Genomic DNA, 23,742 nt, shown 5'->3' with positions numbered 1-23,742 from the left:
ATCATTCTACGACCTCTATCTCCTCCGTTTTAGAAATAGAGAGCATTCAACGACAGGAATTCCGAATTTACGTCTAGATATACTGCTCTATCTTTATTCCATAAAGAGAAAATAAGGTTGTTATTTTCTTAAAGCGACTTTATAACTATAATATTTTAAAAATAAATATTAACAATTATTTTTACACCTACATACACAAGTGTTTCAAATTTAAGTAAACATTAGTTTAGGAAGCGTTAATTACTACTGCTTGAGAGATTCGATCCCAATCACAGTCAACGTTGATTTTATAAGCTACCATTCTACTTCTAGGCCACAAGAATTATAATCAGAAATTGTAAGAAATTAAATGCTTATAAATGTCAAGCCAGTAAACAATAAACAGCCAGAGAGTATTCAATGGAGGAAGTCAGATTATTGCATTTAAATATGACTTTTTATTTATACAAATAGTTTTATTTATAAAATGAGATTTTCATTTCCGCAACGGACCAGTGTCCTGAAAATGTTCAGTGTGTTTCCAGCTAAATCTGAAATGCGTTGCCAAAATGTGTCTATAGATACAAATTAAAAGAGGAGAAATACACATAGATTGTATTTAAAACGAATAACCGATAAGATCGGTTAGATGTGCAGAACCCAACAATATTAAAAATAACGAACTGAATTCAGTGTAATTTGTATGTAAACAAACGATAAAGATCAGCATAAATACATAAAGGTTGTGAAAACAAGAACATCCACGATGAAAAAAGTGTGGAAAACATGTAAAGATTGTAAATAGTTCGCTTTTATGACTTAACTCTCTCTATTAAATTTAAAGTGAATGAACTCCAGAGAATATGCAAGATATAAATTCTCTAAAGGTTTTATTTTGAATATTTATTTTCAGGCGTTTGACAGACAGCCAATCGTTGAAGAGGGCCTACACCAAGACGCTCTCAGGTCATTTTAATTGTGACTTTCGTCAATCTTATATTAACGTCATCACGCAGAAGGCTCTTACAGGATGTAACGCGTGTCAGAGTTTTTACGATTGTATCGGTTCACGTCGAATCGAGCCAGTCGTTACTAAATGTCTACCAATTTTGGAACAGCTCTGTAACACATCTTTGAATCGAATAATCAAGGTAATTCGGCTGAATATGGAAACTGCTCAAATCCTGTTGAAATCGGTGCCAGATTTAAAAATAGTCCACCTGATTCGAGACCCTCGTGGAATCTTAAACTCACGTCGGAGGATCTACAGAGCTAGTATGAAATATATTACTGACGAAGCTAAGACCATTTGTACTAGCATGCTTGAAAATACAGTAGCGACTATGAAACTAATACGAAAGGAGACATTTAAAGACCGTGTTGCTACTCTTTATTATGAGGATCTGGGCAAAGACCCAATTGAATGTTCTAAACGTCTCTTCAAATTTTTACACCTTCCATTTACGGAACGTGTTGAAAAATGGATTCGGACTAATATGATGGGGCTTCATACAGGCGGCAACCCTTTTGCAGTATCCAACAAAAACTCTTGGGCTACAAGTCAGAAATGGAGACGTATGGTGTCACTACCCTTCGCCAGCGCCATTGACCATGAATGTCGTCAGTTATATAATTTACTGGGATTTCTACCGGCAAATAATACTGCCCAAATGAAGACTCTCTCAGTGGATCTGTTACACAAAAATGAAAACATCGATTTGTCTGTTATTTGATTTATTTTTTGTTTTAATACACTTGCCATGTGACAAATGAATAAAAAATATTTTTATATATAAAAACCAGGTCAAAGGGTTTCTTAAAAATAAAAATAAAAATAAAAATAAATTAAAATAAATATATCCATTCAGTCATCTCGACAATCCAGATAGATTTAGTCTGTAACGTCTTTAGATGCGTTATATTGTAAATAGAAAACTGTAACGTCTTTATATTGTAATAGAAAACTGTAACGTCTTTATATTGTAATAGAAAACTGTAACGTCTTTATATTGTAATAGAAAACTGTAACGTCTTTATATTGTAATAGAAAACTCTATAGTCAGATTTTTCACACATGTAACAATGTGTACTATTACAGATATTACTTAGTAGAAATATTAAGTCGAAAGAATCGCCTTTGTTTTCAATATTGCATGGAATTCTATAATCAAGTTCATGCTGAGATTGTTGTCAGATAACTTAGGCCTGTCATATTCGTTGATTAAGAAATCTATGTGATGTTGCTAGTATAATTAAAATATAATAGACACTTGTCAGCATTCGACAGACATTGTAAATTTCGACCTCTTCAGTTCGGTTCTCAGAACTCGACTCTCCTGCAATCTCAACTTAAGGTATTTTATTACGTCACTTTGGGGGCTATGCCCCAATGATATGAACATTAATACTTATCAAACTAGATCCCCCGATACTTTAAGATCACCTCATAACCCCGTGCAAAGATCGGCAATTACATCAACTACCAACAACGCCAGACACTACTAGTCTCTCAAACCACTGCTAGAAACAACTAGGCTCTCAAACCACTGCCAGACACTGCTAACCACACAAAAAACTGCTAGACTTTACTAGCAATCACATCAACTATCAACAACGCCAGACACTACTAGTCGATCAAACCACTGCTAGACACTACTATCCTCACTAAACATTGCTAGATACTAATAGCCCCTAAAAACACTGCCAAACACTACTAGTCTCTTAAAAAACTACTAGATTGTATTAGCTTCCCGATCACAAAACGTCAGTCGAATCGTAATTTTCCATTATCCGACGACGATTAGAAAACAGTTCGACTTGTATCACATTATAATATCTCTTTCTCGACGTTTTCAATTTTCAAAGTTCAGCGGGAATCGTTTATTATTTCCATCTCTTGAAACTTTCAATTTTCAAACTCGTTTAATCTTTCTGAACGCGTTCAATTTTAAAAGTTCGACGCGACTCATTTAATCTTTCCTTTCCTGACGCTTTCAAATTTCGACGCGACTCGTTTCAATTTTCCACTTCTAAGACTTTGAAAGGAATGCTTTCCGCCGAAATAGCTTATAATTAAAAAATTGTATTCTTGTCAGCATTCGACCAACATTGTAAATTCCGACCTGTTCAGTTCGGTTCTCAGAACTCGACTCTCTTGCTATCTCGACTTCAAGTTTTTTATTACGTCATTTTTGGAGGCGCTCCGCCTCATTGATATGAAAATTAATGCATATCAAATTACAGAAACGACTGATATCTCGACACCAATAGCAGTAGTAAACAATACTCTTACACTAAATGTTATACTGGTATCAAATATTAACAACAAATGTAAAAAAAATTAAATTAGAATCCAAATTAAAATAAAACTTATCTATTCATCTATCTAGAAATTCTTTAGGTAGGAAAGGTTGGGATAAAAGCGGGTACCAACCAATCATATATAACACTTGATGCATTTTTATAATTTATACAGTGTTACACTATATTACAGAAAAGAAAATGAATGAACCAAAAATATAATAATATTTGTTTTACAAAATTAGTTTTGATGAAACATTTTTATATTCCATTGTAAGAAAGTAAATAAAAAACTAGGAACGAAGGAAAATGATCTAAAATAAATTTGCGTTGGACTATAATAGAATAGTGATTGAATTTAATGCAAATTTGACTGAATTATATTATCGTTTGTTACTTCTGGTTAGACCAGACTGTGCACTGTCACGAGCATTGTCATGACGGTTGTTTAAACCTTACTACTTTCGCAGTAGATTGTGACTAATTGGAGGCTGTTTTTCCTTTCGTGACAACATCACAAAAATGAACATTGTTTTACAATACTTACCGCCTCTTTCTAGCCGTATTAGTTTTTCTATTATGTTTTTTATATGGGTTGCCTTCACCACGGCTAAGGAGTTCTATCTATTGTTATGTATTAAAATCCTATGGAATATCAGAGGGAAGCACACAGGTGCTACACTTTTTCCAAAAATGACCTGGAACACTGCAACGCAGGGATTCCGAACTGCTATAAGATATTATATATACCCACATATCTAAAATTTGCACTTTGCCTGCATTACGAAAAATGTAAAGTAACCATTACCTGTTTAATAATATTGAAATATTGAGTGAATTCAATGCAAGTGTGATTCTTTACAAAATAATAATGAAACACAAATAAAACATAAAGTTAAAACAATTGTAATATTTTCATCAATGCGTGATCAATGCATCAAATAAACGTCTTTATACATACGAGTTTATATATACTGGTCTGTTTATTCTCTTCATTGTTTCCTTTTTTCGTCATCGCCATTTTGTCTAGTGTTTGTTAATATTTTCGCTTGTTGAAATGGATGAATGTTAGACGAATAAAACTGTTAATACTATGTTGCACTCTTGTGCCTGTTTTACATATATTTGAAAGAATGTGCTCTGATGAACTCATAGTACTGGTGCTTATTTGACATCCATACTCACGACTAGCCCAACAATCAGAAAAATTCACTAGATACCGGAAAGTCATATACTCTAATAGTTTCTTGCTAAATTTTTGAATTGACTAGTTTCTTCCTGCTTCTTTGCAACATGCAAAAGTTTAAATGTAATGCGAATAGACATTTTATTGCTTAATAATTTTACTTTGTTGATATCATCCTGATTAGTAGCCCCTCACGCCCAAGTAGCAATACGTTTTGTTTGAGGTGAACAAAAGAAAAAAGAAAAAGCACACAAACAGCCGCGTAATGAAAACATGGAAATACGGGAAAATAAAAACAGCGAAAAGCAACATCCATAAAATTTGAACAATTATTATAAGAAAGTATAGAAAAGTATTCGATAAAAAGTTACTCTAATTCTTTTTTTAGGATTCTCAGTTGAATAATTTTGGTTCAATTATAAAGAAATGACATACGTAATATATTTTCGAAGATTTAATGAATAAAAAAGATCATTCTTGCTTGGAAGATTTGGAGCTATTAAACGTTAAAGATATGGACATTTTGTACTACATTTGCAAGCATAGGGAATAAGGAATTTGAAGAATTCAAACTCTAAACATTTTCAATTGTCGAATATATGTAAAATGTCTTACGTTTCCCCAAAAACAGGAGTTTCTACCATGCTACTATGCAAAAGAAAATGAGAATGAATACGAATTTCAGTTGGATGATATAAGAGGTTATAAAACGATTGATAGAATCGACAAAATTTGATGTAAGAAGAAAGTTCAACAAATACCTGCGGATATAAAATTTGAAGACAGCCATGTTGTAGTATAAAAGGGTGCAGTTTCGTGGCACTGTGTCCCAAAGATGAGAAAACTTCGACAAGAAACTTTGTTTATTGGAAAATCAGTTTGGGTTTAGGTACTCTAAGAAAAAATTGTCCAGTGCTGGTAAAAGATGAAATATTATAGATATGTAAAAGCAAAGAATATTTTTGTAGTGGGGTAAAATATGAGCTATGATAAAATTTGTTTGAAGTGTTAGTAAAAGATTATGATTATATAAAGCAAACATTTTTGCAGTAAAAGATGAAATATTATGAACACATAATGAAAAGAAAATTTTGTGCAGTGATAGTAAAAAATAAAGTCCTATGAATATATAAAGGATAAAAATTGTGAAAATTTTGTGAATGCTCTACAGTTCCAATAGCCAAGCAGAACGCTTTGTGGGTAAATTAAGCGAATAAAAATTAAAACCGAATTGCCACAACGGTTTCCCAGTGTTTATCAGAAGACTTAAGGGCGGAGCACAAATTAAAGAAATTTATTACAAAGAAAGATTCAGTCAGTATTTGATAAGACTGCAAATAATATAACACTAATGTGAAGAGTTCAAACCGAGAGAAAAATTGAATATTATTACAATGAAAAATTGAATATTATTACAATGAAAAATTGAATATTATTACAATGAAAAATTGGTATTAAAAAAAAAAATTAAATAACAGAACCAAACATCTAAGATAATTTACTAAACTACACAATAACCAGTTGAGAGCAATATACAGTTGTATCGAATACTCCCAGATAAGAGTCTATGAACATGTACCGCAAACTCAAATGTCTACAGAACAAACACGATCTACGAACTTAAAAGGAAACGGTCTTCAATGTTGGACATTAGTATAAAAAATGGCTTGTAGAGGAAGTAAAATCATACAGCCAAGAGATGCTGTACGAATGCTAACACCCCATCAGAAGAATAAATAATAACGACGAATTTTGAGCGTAAGAATAAAATTATATAATTCGTTTCATTACCATGTGTTCAGGTTCATTTTATTACTGTTGTTTTACGATATATATATATATATATATATATATATATATATATATATATATATATATATATATATGTATATACATGTATATATATATATATATATATATATATATATATATAGAGAGAGAGAGAGAGAGAGAGAGTGGTACTTTCATCTCTAGTACTTTTTACACAACACCAGACACAGCTAACTCTCAATACATGCCACCAGACACAGCTGACTTACTTCACACCACTAAACACAACAATCTCTCCGTTCAAGGCTAAACTTAAATAGTCCTCTATACACGGCTAGAAACATTCTTGTTGACTTTCAAACACAAAAAGTCAGAGTCGAGTCATTATTACGACGACGACGACGACGACGACAATTTAAAAAGTCTGATCTGAATTGTAATTTAATCTTCTCGATAATACGACGATAATACGACGACTAAACTTTTAAAAAATATCGACTCTTTAAATTAATTATTAAATTCCACGATGGCGACAATTTTCCGAAATCTGATGCTCGAATGTTTACTTAACAGTTTCCATAGAACGACAACAATTTTCACTAAGTCCGACTCTCGAATTCTTATTTAAAATTCTCAATAACACGACAATTTTTAAAGTCCCGCTCCCGAGTGTGTATTAAATTTTTTGCGTAACACGATAATTTTCAAAAAGTCCGGCTCTCGAATTCTTATTTAAAGTTCTCAACGACACTTTTCAAAATCCAGCGCACGAATGCGTATTCAAAATTTTCATTAAGACGCTTCCGCTATCTTAAAAAAATCCGACTCTCGTTTCTGTCGCATCAACTTTACTTTTTTCGTGTCGAAAATAGGTTGTAATTTAATAATATCTAATAATAAAAAGACAAGGTTGAGAGTATTTGTACGATTTCTTAAATCCTAACGTGTTCTTCGATGCCAAAAACTAACTCCTACTTCTTTCGGATTTTTTTTACCGTAGCTAATTCATATGCAAATTAATGCATTTTAAACTATTATTTCCTTTATTATTTAGCCTTTTCTAAACATCATTGAGAAACTTAAGAAGTTTAATAATGACGCTATTATTTGGTTCTGAAAATATTTATTGACCTACATTTAATAAATTATAATTACTGCTGTTAAGGTAACGTTGCTGTAAACGAGTATTTGCAAAGCATGTTAAATTCAGAAGTTATATTTTATTCGATAGTTTGAAATACTTTTCAAATTTTGAATGTTTTTTTAATACTGATAAAAGTAAATTTTACAATTTAATTATTTCTTAAAATCGCAATTAAACATTTTCATTTTATTTTAACGATTGTAATTTGCTTTCAATAAGTATTCAAGTAATAATGAAAAATAAAAATAATTTAAATATACACAATCCTATATGTAATATACATATATTCGAATATACATATTTCATGAATAAATAATTACATAATTTTAAAAAAGAAAAAAATGTAAATTTTTAAGTTGCTCTGATGAAAAGAGAACATTATTCTATGGCAAAGAAAATATTTATGTAGACAAAATTTCGTAACAAATCGGCAATTTGAAGGGGTTAGAATCACGTTCGAATACATCGGTTTGTTCTAACGTCATTAATTGGATTAAATATTTTTATTATATGCGACATGAATACAATAATTCATTCAAATAAAGTGAAGATTTTGTGATTTAAAAGAAACGCAGCAATTGATCACATTAGTAATGTTGATAGCATGGCCTGTTTCCAGGTGTTGCTCGGGAGGAATATATAAGAATGATTTGTCAATATGTGACATCAATACGTCTCAGTCGATAAAACAATGATAATATTGTTAGCTCATTACCCATTCAATATGTTGACATCAAAATGAAGAACCGGTGAATAAACAAAATATGCGTCTTATCAAATAATATCCGAATCTGAATGATCGGCGGGAAAAGTTGTTCCCAGTGGGGGGTATTCCTCCTAAATACTGTCATGGCACGAATCGGAAATAAAATGCTGATAGGATTAAATGACATAAAACAAATGATAAGTAATAACCAATCGGTTCAAGAATTTAATAAAAACTTTGGCATTTCAACACTGAGCATATTTCATGAATTCAATGTAACCCAAAATTTATACTGCTAAGATTATTGAACGTGGCTGTGCATTTATACAGAATCCCCGATATTTATTTACATCTTTACGACGACAGACGAACAGAAGGCCCCCCCCCCAAAAAAAAACCTGATGGGATAAAAAAATAACCACGGGTTTCTTCCTGTGTAATAGGATCACAATTAAATAACAACACATGGATTTTTATTACAAGTTTCTTTTAATAATAAACAAGAAAAATATCGAAAGTCTTAAGTAATTCCTTTATTGTACATATGCGTCAACTGTGGTTCGAGATTGTCACAAGTCTGACCAAGTACGTTAAATACAAAATGTCATTCCTTTTCAGACGATGATGATCGTTTGGGAGAAAATATTGAGCCATTCTTTCCAAAGTATTTGTGCCAATGGTTTATTCTAGAGAAAAAAAAAACAGAAAATAAGAGATGGTTAGTTATATTATTCAAGGCAACCAACTCAAAAAGACAATTCTAAGCAGGGCAGAATTATATAGGTACCGTTGAATTGAACTTAGGGCAGTTAATTTGAAATATTGACGCAATTACAATATTTAGAAAATCTTACAATCATGGATATGTTCAATTTCAATTAAATTTTCAGAACTTGTTAATTATTTAATTAATTAATTTCATAATGATTAAGTATTTTTTATATTTAACTAGCATGGACGCGTTGCTTGGAAGGAATATGCAAGAATAATTTAACAAAATGGAACATCTGTACGTCTCATTGGGTGAAGTAATGATAGCATTGTTAAATTGAAGCATGAACTACAAAACCTGATAACATCGCACTAAATGATTTTAAGCTTGTTGTAGAAAGTGTAGAATTATTTGGCAAACCGTTCTAAAGATAGGTATTAGGTTGGCGCAAAATAGTGACGTTTTTATATATACACTTGTGAGCAAAAAAAAAAAAAAATCGGCCAAACAAATTTTATACATTTTATTGCATTAAAAGCTATATTGAACAAAGAACAATTTAACAAGGAAAATTAAACGAGACTAATAACACAGAACAAGACATTTACTTTAATAAATGCTTCAGATGGAATCGCATTCCCTTTTAGTTTCTTTAAAAGATTAATCCTTTTAGACATGCTCTTAACCAAAGTGGAACACTGTGAAGAGGAGATGATATTTCATTCGCTTTGCACAGCTTCCCACAGTTTGTCATTGTTCGAAAAAGTTCTTCCAGCTAATGCGCGAGATATTATGGATCAAATATTCCCGATTGGGTTTTAATCGGGGCTTTTACCTGGCCAAAATATCACATCAATTGAATTATCAGAAAACCATTTCTTTGTGATTTTAGCAGTGTGTGCAGGGGGGTATTATCATGTTGAAAAATAATGTTCTGGGATATTCCCAGCTTCTGGATACTTGGTAACAGTCCTGTTTCTAATAATCGAATTTATTCCTTTGCATTGAGTGACTTCTCACATCTAATAAGTTCCCAACTCCTGCCGCAATAAAAGTTCCCCATACCTTCATTACTGTATTTAATTGTCAATTTATGCCATTGTCGAAAATCTTTCTCCAGTTCTTCGATTGCACCGTTCGGGAGCATCAGGAGCATCATTAACAAGACAAAATCTTGATTCATCTAACCAGAAAACATTCCTGAACCAGTCTGTATCTTTCTTGCCATAACACGAGAAAAATCTCTTTCTATCATTGATGTTCTTCTTAGATAAAAATGGCTTCTTTGCACACCTTTTAGAAGAAAATTTTATTTCTTTCATTCGTCTTGATATTGTATATCTAGAAAGAGAATTTGCAGCCCCTGTTTTGAATTCTTTGCTATGGTCAACATAAGTTTTCTTTCGGTCCTTCAAAACAGTTAATTTAAGCATGTTGCCCCCTTCAATGTGAATGCTCTAGGGCGACCAGATCCAGATTTCCCTTTTACGAAGCGTTCGACTTCAAACTTTTGACCAATTCGCTTCATGATGTTTTCACACTTTCTTTTCTTAAAATATCAAAAATCTGCTTGTAGGTCATTTTGGATTGCCTTAATCCTGCAATTAGGGTTTTTATATCCTCGCCAAGATGCGGTCTTAACAATTTTAGGATTAATTTTTGCACTTATTATTATATGATATAATAATAATAATGATCTGCAAAATAGAAATTTTCAGCTAAAATTAACAAAAATGCATGGAAAAATATAAAAAAAATCGATTTCTTCCTTCTTTCACTCTTGGTCCATTTTTTTGCTCATGCGTGTATATAGATGAACGTCAAAAAAAGACATTATTTTTGCACCAACCTAATATTAAATAACATCTTGACTTTAAGAAAGTATGAAAACTACGGAAATTCTATTTAAGAAAGTGATGGTTTATTAAAATTTGCTCTCCATTCTGAAAATAATCGAACAGTTTATGTAAATCTACGTATGGCAGAACTTGTAGTAATATATCGTTTTATTGTATCTAAATAAATATGCAGGGATGTTCATTAGCTTATAAGTGTATAGACTATTCATACATCCGGCTTTCTATATAAACGAACTGGCTACGTATATACAAATGCCAGTAACTGTATGCATAATTCGTGTTATTACGTTTAAATAGATGTTGAAAGAATTGTTTTAATGTCTGTGTATTATAGTAACGGTCATCCATAGTTCTCAGAGCATAATGTAAATATATTACTGCTATGAAATTATGCGGTGCTGTAAAAATTGTGTCCTCTATGTAAAATTTTGCACTGGTGACACTGGGTATGTGGGAGGAGATAAATTATATGGAGAAAAGTTTTTGCTACTCTGTCTTTGGAAGTCGAATTTGGGATCGGCAGCTATGTTCGAATGATTGCTATAATTTTGTGTATTAAAATGTTTTAGAATGGCCAGTTTTTTTTTAAGTTGGACCTATATAGCATCGAAACTGACAAATTTCACTTAAATTCTGACTAGCCAATTTTGAATATTTATGCTGTTATAGAAAATTAGCGAACTCACTTCACGACAATTTATTTGTACACGCCATTATCAAAATGTGATAGAGCTCTCATCCTGTCAATTCATCATCATCACAAATGGCGGTTTCATTCTTTTTTGCAGTGATTGGGTAATAATGAATCACTAATTGTTTTTGTGATTTTTTTTATATATTGTTGGGTAATAATTAGGTTTAGAATTATTTCTACCAATCAGTTTCCATGTTAGTTTTCAATAATAAAAACAAAAATAATATAAAAGAAGAAAATAACACTCACCCTTGCTTTCATCGCTTTTCAGTGCTTCGTTGAAAGTGTTTGAAGCAAATCTTTTAGTTAAAATGCTGCGACCAAATCTTGAGAAAAGAATATTGCAAATAATCATGATTAAAAGATTACCAAAAAGAAGACACATGCTTAAGATTTGTTTAATCGATGTTAGAGCTTTGCAATGAAAATGGTAGTTTGAATTTAAATTCAAAATTTGTGCAACAGAGTTTATTCGAACAGAGTGACGAAGTAACGGATCTCTTATGTCAGTGATGTACAGATGATTCATCCTGATCGAGTGTTGTCACGATTGCATGCTCCAAGGCTTAAAGATAATAAATGGTACTGAGAAATATTATGAAAAGGATGGACACCCGCGGCCACCGCTCTATCTTCGCCCCCTCCATTGCATGTCACTGGTCATAGAAATGCGTTGATGCGTCCAAAATTTCCCTTTAAATAAACCATAAGAAATTGATGCAGCATACTTACGTTTACAAAACGGTTCTTGTTTGATCATCGAATTTAAGTAATATACAGGAGGACGTCGACTCAATAACTGCAAAAGCCTGACGTAATCATCTCCACTGATAGGAATATACAAGTGACTGGTGATTGGCGATCGTTTGTGAATTTTATATTTCCACGAAACTTGATCCTTTGGGGGAAGCCTGTTCAACCCGTCTCAAGTGGGTGCCGCTTTGTGTTGGATCGAAAAGGAGATTGATAAAATTGCTATTTCATGCTTTAGCGTGATAGACTGACAGATACAGAGTTTTATAAAAGTACTTGGACGTATCTAAAACAAGATACGTCCATTCAATTTGCGTGTTTACGATGCGGTTTGTTTTTTTACTAATAGTTTTCGCTTATTAAAATGAAAAGTCCTTCCAACATTGAAACGTTAATAAGATAGGTAGATTAACAACAGAATGCAAATAAATACGATGACAAAAAATCCACAACAATGAATGCAATAAATGGGAGTTTAACTCATACTAATCGATTTGTTGAACTGAGTTTTATAAACTAACAAAAAGACGTAACCCTTTTCCTTTAACCATTGTTGAATTGTCTCTTGAACTGAATATAACCAATTCTTCTCATCCGCATTGATTAGTCCAGTTTCACACTCCCCATGAACATAACGGTATTGAATATCTAAACAAAGTAAGAATAAATATATATTTTTAAGCAACTAGATGTTTTTCGAATACCTTGAAAGATGTTGCTTACTTTAATCACATCACATGTTTAATATACTGTAGCGTATAATGAATTATGTATTTGCCGGTAAATGTCTGTTTGGTACAGATCAAAACGAATAACCTAAGGGGTCTGTTATTGTCGTTATATTTACAGATTATTACCGATTTTAGGCTTGCAAGACAATCAGAACCGCCTTTTGCATACAGCAACTGGTATTTCCAAACACTTATTGGTAAGGTGTCATCAAGGGCGAACACATCTAACAAGATTTTAATAGTACCATTCCTTTAGTTATTGTCCAACGTCGATTGTGAAGACTGATCTAATGTGAAAAACTATTTTACGAAAGTTAAGAACTACTAAACACAGCATATTCGTGGACTACATCCTAGCTAAACAAAACAAAAAACAAAAAAAAAAACACTGCTCTGGTGCTCGCAGAAACACTGAAGTTACTATCAGAACATTTCAGCCTAATACTTTACTCTCTACAAAAAGTGAAAATGGTTTGATTTGGACGATGGAGATTATTTAGCATTAGCGTCAGTCGTAAACAAGCACTGTAACGACTTTAGAATCACAGAATTGTCGACATATGATTTTAAATGCTTAATTTTCGTTTAGGGACTAATGTTTGCAAAAATGCTGAAATCAGACGGAAAGTACTAGCCAAATTCAAAAGCGAACCCATCTCACCCTACAAAAAATCGCCAAACGGTAGTAAGCGTGAGAAGCGATTCTAAAGCTTAGATTAATCGGACGTAGAGAAAATATAGGTATCCACATTTTAAAAACAAGCAAACCCTACAAAAACAGAAGCAATTATCCCCAAGACCAAGTAATCGCCAAATTAAGGCAAGATGCATTGCGCACACAACGAGCAAGACATTTTTTTTTAGATATAACTTTGTTAAAATAATAATAGTAAATATGAAATGATCATTATTGGCCATGGGAAATAAATTACGATTTTAACATGATTACAAGTTAGAATAATGAGAGTAAAAAGGTGAATATAGTAAACTATGTCGTAATAAAATTCTCAAGTTTGAAATAATTTCTTCTGGGGTTTTTCGTGGGAATAATTAAATATAAAATTTTATTTTATGACTTTTTCAAGGATAGAATACATAATTCTGTGCAGCTTATGATTATAAAGCAAACATGTCATATTCATAAAGAGATGGTTAAGTTTACCTTGGTCTTCCAACAATGGCGTAATATTCGTTTAGAGCTTTCATATATTCGCGAAGTTCTTTCGGATTTCTAAATTCAGCAGGTCGGCTCGGCGGAGAAAGCATGATTTCCTGGCTGGATATTTGGACGATGAGGACGGTGGCGATAACAAAAACAGCGATAAGAGACTTCTGCATGGTGAGAGAACGGGTTATAAGTGATCTGAAGAAAGATGAAAAATACAAATGAATCTTAATCGTTTTAAGTTGGGAAAATATTCAGAAATTGAAGGTTTCTATAGAATAAATTGCATTCTGACACATGGGAACAAGCGACGAAATATGAAAGAATAGGACAATCAAATAAGCAATTAAGGAATGTGATTTGGGATCAATATTAATATTTTTAATTGTACCAAAGACACGATGAATTATGAAAATATACGTAATTTATAGAAGGAAGATTTCTAACCGATCGACACGAACTGAAGCTAATTAATATTACGGTGTAATAACCCATGCAGATTCACCTTTTACTAATACAATATATATATATATATATATATATATATATATATATATATATATATATATATATATAGTAATAGATTTTAAAATAAAATTAATTCCAGATCCATTTCAATGTTTTACGAAACTGCTCACGTTTACAATAGACAATGTTTAGTGGTTTTTGTTTTGATTACTTATAACTCTTGTGATCAAAGCGTATATCAAATATAACTATAAATTCCTCAATTCAATTAAACTTCACGAAAATCCAATTTACAAAGATACAAGAATAAAAATAGTTTCTATTCGCATCATATCTATTTAATTTTTAAAACAAACAAACAAAAACACTGAAGATTATGAGAATTGGGTTTCAATATTTGGAGGTTTTACGTGAGATGAAACGCTTTGATTGATAAACGTACATTAAAACAGTTTCTGTCGTATACGCCTGTTAGATTCTTGCAAGAGATTTGACTATGCACAAAAAAAAAACAAAAAAAAAAACGAAATTTCCATGGGAGGCTGTTCTAAGAAACATATGAATATGTATTAAAATTCCTTAAATTTATATAAAAAATGCTAAAATCACACACACACAAAACCGACTGCGAATGAGTATATGGCCTCTTTTTCGGGTTGAGTAATGTGGTTAAATCATATCGAAAGTTGTATAATGAACAACACAGTGTAAATAAGCAAATAAATAAATAGAACAGTGTGAACGTGCTGGTCAACATTTAGAAAACAAATATAGATCGTAAACTATTTATCAGTACTAGTCTCGTTCAGTGATGAGAGTTTTTGACTATCAACTTGATTGATGATGGTTTCATCCTGGATCTGGAACAAGTGCTACTCTAGCCGTACAAAACGAATATAATACAGCAAAGCGATTTGTTCCTGGATGAATATGAAAACCAACAAACCGGGAGCCCAAGACCCCAGTTTCGCCCTCATTTGTGCTCATCAGTTAGACACATTCGAACTCAGGATTCCGAAACCCGAGTCTCTTGCATATGAAGCAAGCACTCTACTAACTGAGCAAACGCGTCGTAAACAAGAACGGTTTACTATTTATCACAGATTAAGTAAACCGCAATGAAAATCCAACAGTGGAATAAACCTATATTGTTTATTGCTTATTGCTGGTTAGGTAAGTTTGTCGTGATGAGAGCCTTAGGGCGAAACTCCAGTCTTCGATTTCCGGTTTGTTGTTTTTAATGGCTCTTGTGAACTACGATGTTGTCTGGCTTTTAAGATAATTATATATTCTTTCTCACATTCTAAAAATTATATATATATATATATATATATATATATATATATATATATATACATTACGGTTGAATCTTATTTCTTCATGAAATTAACGTGGATCGAAAGATAATCACTGACTTGTTTCCTTGACCACGATGTGAACGTGCGTTTGGTGAGATATCACTTATATTTTTTTTTATTTGAGATGTAGAACCAGATCTTAACCACAAAATAAATTCAACTAATAACAGGAAATACGCTTATCACTCAAAATACAAAATTCCTATCCTCGACATAAAAATACACATAAATAGAACTATGTGTAATAATAACATGAAAATGATAATTGTATTAAAAACAATAAGAATAATATTAAATTAATGAGATGTCGTTTTGCAAAACAATATGAAAATATGCTAATCTTAGGATATCGATCGCATAATCATGTTATTTTTCGTTTATTTTTATTGCAAATTATAAAATTAGCTTTTAGCGCGATAAATTGGCCAAATTTTAAAATAGAAATATTAAATCGTAAAACTAATAGAAATTTCTATCAATTCATTAAAAAAAAGTTATCTAAGTTTTTTATATATAATCTTTTGGAATTCAAATTAATTGGCTTAATCTTTTAATAAAATCCAGGTGTTTTTTTTGTAAAACTGAACACATTTAAAATTGGAACAATGTAATTAAACATATTCTTGAACTGTGACGCCATATAACGAACAGAACAAACGCATTGGCGAACTGAAAATTATGAAAGCAGGTTGAAAGTTCGAATTCTTTCATATAAATGCCAGTTATCTTTTAATATATTTATTCATGCTTTCGTATATATCAAGACAAAACCGCTTTTCCAAAGAATTATGCACAATCTATTTTTAGCATTATAAATAAATTTATACCATTGGGATTATTCGGATTATGCTTCTATTTCGGGTTGATATATTCAGAACGATTCAGTCGATGACATCTCTTACCCTTTCTTAAAGTGCATCTTTTTGAAGTATAGAACGCTTTAGTCGCTTTTAGGAACCTGTACAGAATTTCAAACTGAACATTTTATTGAACGAGAAAGTTTTAAATTCCTTTGCACAAAGTTAAATTAAACTAAACAGAACCCACGTGTAAACTTCTTACTTCTGGAATATTTTCTTTAGGAATTCATAATGATCGGTTAATTAGTTTAGGAGTGAATAATATTCATATTAATATACAAACATATGAAACTTTATAAAGCTAATGATTAGCATGGAATATGCGTTTCTCTATATGATTTTTTATCACTGCAATGCCAGGTTGACGTTGTCTTTGTTATTGAAAATAAGATAATTTTAAACAATATAACACATAAATTTATAAAGTCTAATATTATTTTTACGTTTCAAATTGTTTGTATCATATTCCTGTGAACGAATCCGGCATGTAATAAGCCATCCTGTCGATGGGTTTTACTTTTACTAATGTCACAACTTGTTCAAATTAAAAACGATCGATGATAAGGATAAATGAGATAGATTGTCAGCTGAATGATGATGAATAAGAAGTTTATAAATCTTTACATATAAATAAGAAGACAACAATGTGCCAGAAACACTATACATGAAAAAGCTAAGACAAGAGGAAGCGATAATTACAAAGGCTAAATTTACAAAGTTTATTGATAAACAACGAAAACCTATGTGGAAATTTAAACAAGCAAGAAACATATAAATAACACTCTTTCTAACCAAATTTCATTCGAATTCATCTTCTGATAGACTCAATTACTTACAATTTATATCGATGAGAAAAGTTTGCACTAACTATTAATCATTATTCTTGAAAAAATGTAGCTATTAACCATTGAAATAAAATTAATGCATAACGTCTACCTTAGAATAGCAATTTATCGCTGGAGTTGACCAATATGTACGAGTTTGCTGCGTGTGATGTATTGGAGAAAAAAGAAAGCAGATTATGTTATCATACAACAGAATATATCCGGAGTATATAACTGCAACTTTCCTAAATCCATTGGATTTTTCTTAAGGTTTTATTTGGGTTTCATTCGTGGAAATACAAATTTCTTATATATATATGTGTATTTACATACATGTTTATATATGTATATATGCGTGTATTTTTACGTATCTGTGTATGTGTGCATATATATATATATATATGTTTGTGTATGTGTATGTATGTTTATATATATATGTATATATATATATATATATATATATATATATATATATATATATATATATATATATATATATGTATGTGTAATCACGCATGTGCTTTTCCCCCATTTACGTATGTGCATTTGCTGTACATATTTATGCGTGTGCTTGTATTTGTGTGTCACTTATTAAAAATGTTTTTTTATCTATTATTTAAGTTACTTACTTAAGCTTCCACCTATTTTATTTTATTAAAATAAACCCGTAACGTATAATTTCTACCTGCCCGGCTAATTTATTTATTTATATATATATTATATTTAATTATATATATCATTATACTATCAAAATAAACCTGTAAAGTATAATTCATTAACTTATTTTTCCTTTTCTTTTATAAACAATAAATATCTTTCAATCTCTCCCCGCCCGGCTAAATTACTTTAAACCCCATTTTCAACCCGTTCCTTCACTAACATTAACTCTCCAACCTGTTGCCATGGTGATCCTTTAAATTAACTGTTACTTATGTCGTTATCAATAAAAGTAGCGTCTTTTAAGTTTAAACTGTTAAAAAAAACGTATATAAGAATTTACACATAATTAATATTTAATTATAAACCCTCTCTTATTTAATACACTCCTACTACTTTAAACTCCAACGTCCTCTCCCTACCACTCCCCCTTCTTTTCTAACTCCCCTTTATCTACGATTTTTCCATTCTTATTTGACTTTATAACTTAGTCCATCTATGAATTCTGACGATGCTAGTTGGATTTTTTCCTCTCTTTGAGGATTTTCCTCTAGCTGAAACAATTTGTAAACTCATTCTGGACTCACAGTAATAAATTTCCTATATACTGCTCTGACTACACATTGAGCACTCTAGCCCGGTTTTTTCGCCACTGGTAAATAAATAAATATATATATATATATATATATATATATATATATATACGTAAATATAAATATATATATATATATATATATATATATATATATATATATATATATATATATATATATATATATATATATATATATATATTAAGGTTGCTATTTTTCAAAGGCAGGGTAACCAAGGAAATAGAACGAGGTTAATCTAGCTAGATCTTTTGCAGATGAATGCAATTTCACGACCCATATGTAATAAAGTTGTATTTCTTTTTAAATAAATAGAAATGAAAATTTTTAATACCAATATCATGTCATCAATTTATATATATATATATATATATATATATATATATATATATATATATATATATATATATATATATATTAGATTGTAATTCAATGAATTTCAAAAAACTCTCATTGAAATGAAATGAAGTGGTTGAGTTTCATATCAAAGAATTTTTATTATTCTAAGCAAGACAAAGAATGCTTTAGAAAATTAATCTCATTAACCTATAGGGTTTCGATGTCTACCATCTCATCAGAGGAGAGAAAATATTAGCAAATACTTATAAAGGTATGCACCCTATTTGCTAAAGTCAGTGAGACATGGAAAGTCAAAGTCAAAATAATAAATTTATCAGAAGTCCTGTATATATATATTTATATATATATATATATATATATATATATGATTCTCATATAAATAAGTAACTTTAGATTTAATGTTTGATACAAATAAGATGGTAAATATTCAGAAAGAAAATACAGCAAAAGTATGCCGTAAAAACTGAAACACAAATACAAAATCAGGTCCACTGCCACCAGTGAATTTACTAGACTTTATTATGTATCATTACAGCTTTTTCGTTCTTTTTTTAATTGAAACATTACTTTTTATTAATATCATAATTCCTAATGTTTCTTATACATGGATATATATATATATATATATATATATATATATATATATATATATATATGTGCGTGTGTGCTACTGTTATGAAATTTGAATTTGAACACGCACACACACATATATATATATATATATATATTAAGAGAGATAGGTAAGTAGATAACTAGATAGAACGATAGACACATAATGAAAAAACGATGTACAAATGTTAAATTATATATATATATATATATATATATATATTTAGTACCTTCAGAAAATTATATATATATATTTAGTGGAAATGGTAATTAATAAAAACTGAAGAAATTGCTCAATACTGTTGTAGAGCAAATATGCGTTTTATTTTTTATTACCGTATCTTTCTGTTAAGTTACATTATTGTTTCAGCTACTCGGCCATTTTTTGGGCCGTCTGTAGCTTTTACAGAACCCAGGGTCTGAGGAAGCTACATATATATAAGCTATATATATATACTTAAACGTTGATTATGTTTGCACAGTGTTTATTTTATTTTTATGCTTTGATTGAATAATTCGAATGATAATTTCTCATACATTTTCGTAATTTTCTAATATTCTCGCTTACCAAGATAAAAAAGGTTATTTAAAAATATATTTTTCTATTTGCATGTGTTCATTTGAATAACTTTTAAATGACAAATGTTGCCAATATATATTTGCTTTTTAGTAATAAAAATTTCGAAACATGAACTTTTTTCACGCTGATACCGAAATATCTTTTATTTTTCTTCCTTTAATGATGAGAATCGTTTTGATAATCCAAACATCTGAACAATGTTTGCTTTTGTTTTCTTTTTATTTATCAGAATAAGATAGTGGTGTATTTACATTCACTGTATCCATTTACGTACACTATTTGTTTTTAATAATTTCAACCCGGGTAGCTGAAACAATAATGTAAATTAACAGAAAGATACGGTAATAAAAAATAAAACGTATATATATGTATATATGTATATATATATGTATATATATATATATATATATAAACTGTAAGCAATTTATGAAGACACTTTAAAGGATTGGATAAGGCATCAAATTGCAGTAAAATGTTAAAATACGCTACATTCCTTATCGTTTATTATTGTGCATTCACTGTGCATCTGATATGATTAATATATATATATATATATATATATATAACGATTCTTACAATGTGCTCAATGAATCATGTTAACGAAATTTGCTGTTTAAACATTATATGATTATATGACTTAAAGGGATATATTATTTCATATCAAAAGCAAATTACTTATTTTCTAAAACGTTTCCGTGTCGATGGTTGATAAAACTAATACATAGTACAGTTCAATTAAACATCACACACACACATACACATATATATATATGTATTATATATATTATATGCATGTGTATTTGTGTATTTAGCCTGGGCTCAAAAAGTATTTAAAATAGTTATTTTAATACATTTTTGGCTTAACTGGTATATATATATATATATATATATATATATATATATATATATGTGTGTGTGTGTGTGTGTGTTTGTGTGTGTGGAAGTATGCTTAGGCCACAAGTCTATTAATTTGTGTGTGTATGGAGAATGGTTACGTTTTATGACTACTTGCTTAGTTAGCATTGAATTCCACAACTTGCAAGGATTCTAAAGTACTAATCCTGTATTAAGTGTTTAAACAGAATGACGACAAAAATGTACGTAGACTCAAACACCCGTGTATATATATATATATATATATATATATATATATATATATATATATATATATATACATATATATATATATATATTCATGATTACGCAATCATCAGTATAATTAACAATTCCTGCCGGCCATTAGAGATTAAAAAACTTGCCAGGAAACCAATTTATGCTCTATTTTCTGAACCACTACCTCAGGATCATAAACAATTTCCACGTGAATGAAAGGAATTAAAAACTATTAAACGCCGAATTCAGGCGAATAAAATGACAATCTTGAGTGTTCGCACAAACGGAAGTCGTGACCATTGCTTAGATGCTAGTTGACTACCTTAGTTATAATTTCGCACACATGGCCCATCTTTTACTATCATTAAAATATTTTCAGAATTTTATCGAATCGGTGAAATTACTTTTGCGTATTTGACTTGTAATTTTTGTGTTGAAATATTTACATATTTGAAAGTAAGTAACTTTTTAAGTTTAATTTTATTAAAATATTTTGCGATGCATGTATAAGATTTACCGAAAAGGCAACAAGTACGCATTAAATTTACTTGAAGTAAAAAAGAAAAAAAATGGTTAATGGTGAAAAGAAATCAGATAAAAAAAGTGGTTGTCTTACCAATCGTCTTTGGGAACAGAATCGTCTTCAGGAAGAGAAGTGTCAAAGAGTGGTTATAGAGGAAAATAACCGACGGTATATATGCCCTGGCGGCGGGCAGCTCCTGTCAATAGCAGATGCTAGATTTGATATCTTCGGCTATTAGTCCGACGTTTTGAGTTATGCAAATTCATTTCTTCGTTAATTCAGACCGACGTTGGCTTTACAATTCGTTAACATTAACGATTCTATGAAGAAGTTACGCAACATGAAGAGAATTCTTTGACTGGCCCGTAGGTGCCAAAGAAAAATGGTAAAATAATAGAATTAACATCTGAGAGATGCTGGACAACGCTGTAGGGAGAGTGTTGAGCTTTTAGACAGAATTCAATGCTTTCTTGACGTGCGAGAAAAGACCGGCTTTGGTTTTATTCTTTGTGGATATTTCATTAGAGTCAGAATAGACCGTGGATAGAAAGATAAAACATTAGTTTGATCACAATTGATAATGCTTTTGAAATATAGATTGAAAGGAGAATGCAGCATCCAGTAAGGAGGGGGCCTTTGTTGGCCAGTGAAAGGGAGAGATAAATAAAATAGAAACAAGAGAAAGAGAAAGAGAGAAAAAGAGAGATAAAGAAAGAAAAGAGAAACAGGATAAAAGATAGAGAGATAAGAGGGAATAATCGATTAAACTGAAGAAAAGAGCAAAGTGAGGAGCCAAATAAAAAAAACGTACAAAAAAAACTAACAAAAAAATTAACAAATAAAAAAACTTACAAAAAAAAAACTAACAAAAAATTAACAAATAAAAAAAACTTACAAAAAAAAACTAACAAAAAATTAACAAATAAAAAAACAAATAAAAAAGACAGTCAGAGATGAAAAGAAAAAGTGACAGAGATAACACAAACATAAAGAGGACGAGAGTGGGGGAGAGATAGAGACATAGACAGAGCGACGCAGAAAACGAGGGAAAGCATTTCATAAAAGAATTACGTGCGCCAAAAAGATAGAAATATTAACTCATGTGTGGAAGAGTGAACAAATGGCTACACATAACCCAGTAAGGGAATCGCTTCGTCAGGCCAAGCGATTCCCTTACTGGGTTTTCGCTGAAACATGTATGCTTATGTGTAGCCATTTGTTTGTAAACTAAATTCACTTATTTTGGCTCTGTCTAAACATTGAGCACTCTTTTGGGTGACACACTTATATATATATATTTTGTTTTAAACAAACAAATAATTACTACGAATACAATATATATATATATATATATATATATATATATATATATATATATATATATATATAGTCATCCACATACAGTACTGTTTCGCTGTTTCACAGCTCATCAGTGCGGCTAGACAGGCAACTACCTCAAGCCAGGATTGAAACCCGACCGTTTGTACGGCAGTCAAGGCTCCTAACCATTACGCTATTGGTGGCTGCTTGAACGAGTAGTGAGTTTAACGATGTTTTGATATCGTCTGAAATACCTCCGCTCGATTTGTTTACACAAAGAGCGTCGCTTATATGCTAATGGTAATTCGTGTTCCACTTCTCAATATGCTCAACTCAAGGTGAGGAGCACTATAGTCATCCACATACAGTACTGTTTCGCTATTTCACATATAAAGAGAGAGTGTGGGTGAGACCTAATGTAATATACCAGAAAGAAATAACGACGAAAAAGTGAGAATAG

The 23,742-nt window shown here is 30.7% G+C and overlaps 2 protein-coding genes across 2 annotated transcripts in view; one reads left to right on the top strand and one right to left on the bottom strand.

Moving 5' to 3' along the window:
• The window catches only part of LOC145258264 (carbohydrate sulfotransferase 1-like), a 209,328-nt gene extending 205,081 nt beyond the window's left edge, over window positions 1-4,247 (top strand). The window contains exon 7 of the mRNA XM_080116251.1: window positions 893-4,247. Coding sequence (XP_079972377.1) covers window positions 893-1,712 — 820 coding nt within the window. The 3' untranslated portion in view covers window positions 1,713-4,247. The remainder of the gene's footprint in view (window positions 1-892) is intronic.
• Window positions 4,248-8,598: 4,351 nt separating this feature from the next.
• Window positions 8,599-22,557, bottom strand: LOC145258263 (pro-neuropeptide Y-like). The gene is made up of 4 exons (XM_080116245.1): window positions 22,056-22,557; window positions 13,997-14,197; window positions 11,600-11,676; window positions 8,599-8,771 (listed from the first exon to the last, which is right to left on the bottom strand). Exons 2-4 carry the CDS (start codon window positions 14,170-14,172, stop codon window positions 8,767-8,769), a joined length of 258 nt encoding a protein of 85 aa, XP_079972371.1. The 5' UTR covers window positions 14,173-14,197; window positions 22,056-22,557; the 3' UTR covers window positions 8,599-8,766.
• Between the last annotated feature and the right edge of the window lie 1,185 nt (window positions 22,558-23,742).

This window comes from Euprymna scolopes, chromosome 33, assembly GCF_053919585.1.
Source record: "Euprymna scolopes isolate OS-2025 chromosome 33, ASM5391958v1, whole genome shotgun sequence".
NCBI lineage: Eukaryota > Metazoa > Mollusca > Cephalopoda > Sepiida > Sepiolidae > Euprymna > Euprymna scolopes.
The sequence above is the reverse complement of the archived record's forward strand: the minus strand, read 5'-3'. Positions and strand labels throughout refer to the sequence as shown.

What these genes read in the sequence shown, in the direction of transcription:
- LOC145258263 (XM_080116245.1), bottom strand. Translation starts at nt 14,172, where the DNA reads ATGCAGAAGTCTCTTATCGCTGTTTTTGTTATCGCCACCGTCCTCATC. An exon ending in GCCATTGTTGGAAGACCAAG is followed by an intron (nt 11,677 to 13,996) that starts GTAAACTTAACC and finishes TCTTTTCTCAAG; the next exon opens with ATTTGGTCGCAGCATTTTAA.